The sequence below is a fragment of the Opisthorchis viverrini genome (genome assembly GCF_000715545.1).
Source record: "Opisthorchis viverrini unplaced genomic scaffold opera_v5_6, whole genome shotgun sequence".
Classification (NCBI taxonomy): domain Eukaryota; kingdom Metazoa; phylum Platyhelminthes; class Trematoda; order Opisthorchiida; family Opisthorchiidae; genus Opisthorchis; species Opisthorchis viverrini.
In genome coordinates this window covers 3,697,725-3,703,724 of record NW_008751662.1, presented here as the reverse complement: position 1 = coordinate 3,703,724, position 6,000 = coordinate 3,697,725, and the positions used below count along the sequence as shown (strand labels likewise).

Genomic DNA, 6,000 nt, shown 5'->3' with positions numbered 1-6,000 from the left:
CAGTAACTCACAATCCGGAGCCCCTTAATGTGGCGTAAGACTCGAAACATTTATCAGTAACTTTTTACATCTTACACTGTGCCCTAAAACATTTCACCCTCATTAAAGAATTCACACTGAAAGAGTCGCGCAAGACAATGAAACTAGAAGTTATCGATTTCTCATTAATTCTATGTCATTCTAGATCCTAAAAATAAAATGTCAACATGATTTTCTGGTGCACAGTTAAAAATGTTCTTTGACCCTGATTCGGAGTAATCAAGCTTGCCACAAACAGATCTCTACTATTTTGTAGTCATTAGGCACGTTAGTGATGGGAGATTTAGGTGGAGTAAGGTAAGAACTCCTCAGAATTTTGATTTGTCAAAGAGTAACAAGCCGTACTCTTCCCCGTCTTACTCAGTAGGTTATCCCCTTCGGAGCGTCAACATTAATTCGTATGATTTAGCTCGCAGCAAGGAGAGGTGACTTATTATCGTTGAAATTTTATCGTGCGAAACTCTGTTCCACCCCAAGGAGTTTGATTGTGAGAAGCACCAATCTCATAATTTACTGTTCTGTTTCTTGGCAGTCACCCTTGTAGAAATTGTGGAAGGAGGGATGGTGTCTGATATGGAGTTAAGAATCGTAATACGGTATTTAGGTGGTGTAGACAAGTGTCAGAGTTTCGGGCTAAAAAGTGTAACATTCAGGAGGGTGGGTGTAAATTCAAATAGTTCAGCAACTGAACCGAAAGTCTACTATCATGTGTGACCCGAATTTCATTAGCAAAGCATTGTGGGCTCTTGCACAGAGCAGATCCACCTATCGAAATTACATTCAGTCAGTATAGATACGCCCTGAGCACACGACGTTTCTCAGCCCGTTGAATCTAAGCGTGGTGTTATGAACGTTCTAGTGCCTGTACGACTCAGTACCCACTGCGTCAGTTTTCAGTCACCGTCATACCGTTACGGAGACACTGCACATCAGTGGTATACGTAACAGAATGTACGCTCTCAGCCTACGTTCGCATGCAAGTATGTTTACAAAAGATGCTAATTTTTACCTGCACACGCTACATGAACTCTCCTATAAGTCAACCTAGTTAGTAGATTGAGGTCACAAATTACGTCTACCGATAACAACTATGGGAGGCTAGATAGGAAAGACCCCGGACAGTTACACTTCATGTTTTCAGCATAGTTGTCTAACTTCTGAATGTTGCTTAGAAACAAATGAACAGTGGAATATACAAACAAACAGCTTCTATTAGTAAACTACAGTTTGAATAACGTAGAGGCTCCTATGTAATAAGCTTGACTGCATTTTTCACAAACCTGTCATGAGTACCGAACTATTACTTTCAATTTCCATGACATTTTACGAATTGCGGTGGTCGTAATTTGCGTTTTTGAATCTGTAAACCTTGAGGGGTCGAAGTAATATTATACATTGTTGGAGTGAATCACAATAAATAAGGGTAGCTAAAGGGGTGCAGAGAGAGCAGCTAATTACAGTACTCTCCACCTTTAGCCAAACTGGCTGAGGAAGTCCATCGTGTATTTTCGAAGCCTAGAGAACATGTTTTATCTATGAGCAACTTGTATACTCCAATCTTTAACGGTGTTTGGTTCACCACCTCAACAGGATTGAAGTTAGTCTTAAAGCTATAGGAATTCACACGCTACATCATGGGTCTGAGAACTCCCGAAAACCGTTTTGCGGGAAGAATCATGCAAAGGCTGAGCACACTGTGTCTCAGTCGGTTTTACTTATTTTATATGACACGAAGAAACTTTTCGAAATTTACAGCATTCGCTCACTGAGATTATAAGACGTTCGGGGGAAAACGTTTCCAAAAGAGATGCGGTCATATGGACTTCAGCTTTAGGCTGGTGAGAGTAGCTCACATCCAATGCACACAAATTCACAGGTGAACAACGGTTGCCGGCTGTCTTCTTTACGAAACACACTACTTATGAGGCTACTGCTCTTGGACAGCTGTCGAAGGATTGTGTGTTTTATATAGAAAATATAATGCGATATCCCGAATAGAGTATCAGCTGCGACACAAGACGTCCATTGTGTAGTACACTCAGCCAAAAACAATATAAACTAAAATTTTCCGCTTGGATTCCGTGAAATCTCTCACGGTCACCAAATTAAGTTTCAGAGGATCATCCACTGTTCTTTCTTCTCGTTGGACTGGAATGTTTATTTCTGATATTATCGTCATTTTTTATGTTCTCCAATCGGCTGTGGGTCATTTTACTATGGGGGATTTATCTAACTACTCTGAATTACACCAGGGATATTCAACACCGTGACATTTAGTGCCGAAGCGGTTTACTGGGAGGATTTTTCATGGTCTATATCTTTGAACTCGACATCACAAGGATGGCATACTTTAAATAATGGATCTCATTTGGTTCACCACGTCTTTCTCTGAAAACATAGTGACCCAAATTTTTTAAATACAAAAGGATTCCATGTCGAATCGTTGTGGTGGCTGTTCAGATACCACAAAACCTGATGAAAATAACTACCTGTACCATTGACACGACTACATCTTGTATTGCAATTTAACCCGTCTCTCCAACCTAAGGTGTGCGCTAGCAACACTGAAGATCTGTGTATCTACGCGAGCCAACATCGTGAATTCCAGGGAAGCAAAGGTTCATGTTTGGCCTCTGTTGGATCTCCATCGCAAGGCACAGCCATCAGAGCACATCGAACGTTGTTGAAGGTTTCTACTAGAATTTATTTATCAAATTGCATACGTAACCTTTAAACGGAAGTATCTATAGCAACTGAAATATTTCTCACACAGCCAACTCTCTGAAAAACTATCAAGTGGTAGAGAACCCGACTCCCCTGTTTTTATTACTGTTCTGCGATAAATGCAAAGTAACAGTATATCGTGAAACCCCAGGCGGAAGATTTTTAACATCGAAAACAAATGTTTGAAATATAGGGAAAGGGTGCAGTAAGTGACAAATTTCTATCATTCTGCACCTGGGTATACTGTGAATCACGAACAATTACAGAATCATACAGACCGACGAGTTTTCATTAGGAATCTGTTCGTTGCGTTCTTCCAAACCTAATATTTTTAGAGGGAGGTCATAGAGGAAGATTTGATTGTGGATACTTACGAGCGTCACATGTGAAAATATTACTGATTGCATAAAAACACACGCTCACACAATTTTTAGTCTTATAATTAAGCTGGAATTGAAAATGGCATTGCTAATATAGTCTTTGTTACTGTTTTCTGTTTCCCACCATTTTTAATGATGTAAAATCAAAACGCACTTCATCTAACAGTGTACTGGCTGAACTCCCATGGTTGGGCCACTAAGTTACCACTCGTTTCTCACGTTATTTAGCAATTCAATGGCAAGCCATCAAACAGGATAGGCGTCTCCGAAGCACAAGCAATTATAGTTTAGTCTACATCACTGATTTCGTCGTTTACCCCACATCATTTATTTAAAGTAAACGTTTGGCTATCAAAAAATCGACAGACTTACATAGACTATCGGCATGGATTGTTGATCAGACTGTACGCTGAGGTCTACAAAGGCGGGTACATGAAGCGCCGCTTGTAGCTTCTTAACAGATTCCATCCATGACCAATCACTTTTCATTGCTATGTCCTTTGTGAGAGCAGTACTCCAGAAGAATCTAGTTGGCCAGTCGTTTGTGGCTGCTGTCGCCCCGGTATCGTTAGTAGCATTCCTATCAAGAAGCCAAATACCACCAAGTGCTGGCACCGCCGTGGAAAGGAACGTACGAGTTCCATACCAATTTCTCATTGTCCGGTGCGTGCAAGATTGATACCATTGTGAAACTTTGTACTTGGCCGAATTGGCTTTTGTGTACTGAGTGGAGTAGATGTGATTCATACCAGAGATAATAGCATGTATGTTTATCTGGGTTAGATGATCGATGGCCGGTCGGTGAATTCGCAGCAGTTTCCCAGCCTTTTCCTTATTGAGATACATTACAGCTTCACTGTTGAAACCTGACTGATACGCTTGACCTCCCTGGGCATTTGGCGTATCCGGTTGCGCGGTGGGATGATGTGGTTGAAAGTGTTGTCCACAAGCGTACTGATAAAAATTGTCGCATGGTGAGACAGACTTGTTCAATTTCTCAAACATTAGACCAGCGGCGTTGAGACAGCGGTACGACTGACACTGGTGCGTACGAAGCCAGCGTTCGGCACTCAGGTTTTTCTGACTCAAGATTAACAAGGTTAAAATAACGAAAAACAGGATAATCAAAACCGCTAGAAGTAATAACTGCATCGGGGAGTTGCTTTTAATAGAGAGCTGCTCCTTAGTTGCACTCCAGTTGATTGACCGAAGTTTGTAGGAAAGTTGTCTGGCAATCAACCCGGGGCGTTTGAATGAGTACTTGACCTTCTGTGGCTTGGTCAGAGGTGGAACTGAAGCCGTTGTACCGCTAAACACCTGGTAATTAAAGTTCTCCACACAGTAGGTGGTGTCTGAATCGTTACATTCTACTTCATCCACGATAGCAGCTTCAACGTCATCTTAATTTAGATAACAGCGGTTAAACATCTTTAACTTACTTGTTTCAATGGAATTTCCTGTATCCTTGTTTGACATTTTACTCATTCAAGAAAATGTGACTGTCACTTGCACCTATTGCTGTCGATTTAGAAGCACTTGGTCTGTCAGCAACACTATAAAATACCAACAGTTCTGAAATAGGCTACCAAGCCGACCGTGCGAGTTGTTCGCAGTGTGGAAGTCCCTTTCCAAAGTTGTGCCGACCGTTTGGCAACCGTATAAATAGTGCCTGGGTGTGTGCGCGTCTAAAACTGACCTCAAATTAACATAATCTAGTTGATACACATGACGTCAGACGAAAAACGGCCGTGGCAAACGAAGCTGTCGCTTGTAAAAAAAAACACTCGTATCCAGGCGGATGACTTTGACGGCAGTGGGAGCGAAGAAGTGTTCACGCGCAACCATACAGAAAATCATTCTTGTGAGGCAAGAAAACACAAACGTAAGACTCACCTATTCAGCGAAATCTGTCAATCTAATAAAAGTCTTTGAGTTATGTGTTACCTTGCAGATTTTTCGGTGATAAGTATGAAAGTGTTTTTCAACTGAATTTCAAGTTCGATTATGTCTTTTGGTCACGGCACATGAAACCGATAAGCCAGAGAGCTCGCTCATACAATCCTTGCTACGTATTACGATAAGTGAAGTGAGGATAGGGTCACATTCTATCGACCAGCTGGCGGAGCAATTTTTAACACATCCGTGAAAAATCGATAGAAACTCGGTAGACAGCTTTTGAAAGTACCATTTTCAAAAGCAGACATGATGATATCTACAACAGATGCGAAATGCATACGATGACACTAAAATTCAACACAACTATTCCTTTGTGGTTCACGTCTGGCACTTGTTCCAAAGAATAACAAGAAACGGGACAGATCAAGTGTTAACTGTAACGTAAGTGTAACCGAACCCACCGGCAATGTTAAGAGTGCTAAGTGCTGAAGTGGGAGATGGGCACTGATATGTGGAGGGCATGATCAGCTCTGTTGGTAAATTCAATTGAATTCTTCCAAGTTCTTAGGTCTAATATAGCTCGACCCTTATGCTTTCCCTTCTGGGTTACAGATTATCCTTAAGGCCAAGCCATCCATTTTAAATTTTGTTCTTCTGTTATCAGGCAAATCTAACCACCACTCCTTGGCCTACCCAGGTGTCGTTTGCTGCTATCCTGTCTTATCTGTACTTATTTTTGCCGCTGACGTCTTTTTGGTGCTATAAACTGATCGGGAATATTTGGTGACGAACAAAAGGAATACAACATCAGATTCGGAAATTCACATGCTAGAATTTCTCCCATCGTGTGACTTTCGTTGTAAATCAACACAGATCTGTGACTGACAAAAAAATTAACAAAAATAACTGTGGATCACTAGAAAACATTTTTACACAGAAATACATTATGTGCGTTCAAAAC

The 6,000-nt window shown here is 41.1% G+C and overlaps 1 protein-coding gene across 1 annotated transcript in view; it reads right to left on the bottom strand.

Moving 5' to 3' along the window:
* T265_00661 (hypothetical protein) overlaps window positions 1-4,628 on the bottom strand; it is a gene marked incomplete at both ends in the record, with an annotated part of 57,917 nt that extends 53,289 nt beyond the window's left edge. The window contains 2 exons of the mRNA XM_009164489.1: window positions 3,516-4,543; window positions 4,583-4,628. Of these exons, the coding sequence (XP_009162753.1) occupies window positions 3,516-4,543; window positions 4,583-4,628 (1,074 nt within the window). The remainder of the gene's footprint in view (window positions 1-3,515; window positions 4,544-4,582) is intronic.
* Window positions 4,629-6,000: the final 1,372 nt, after the last annotated feature.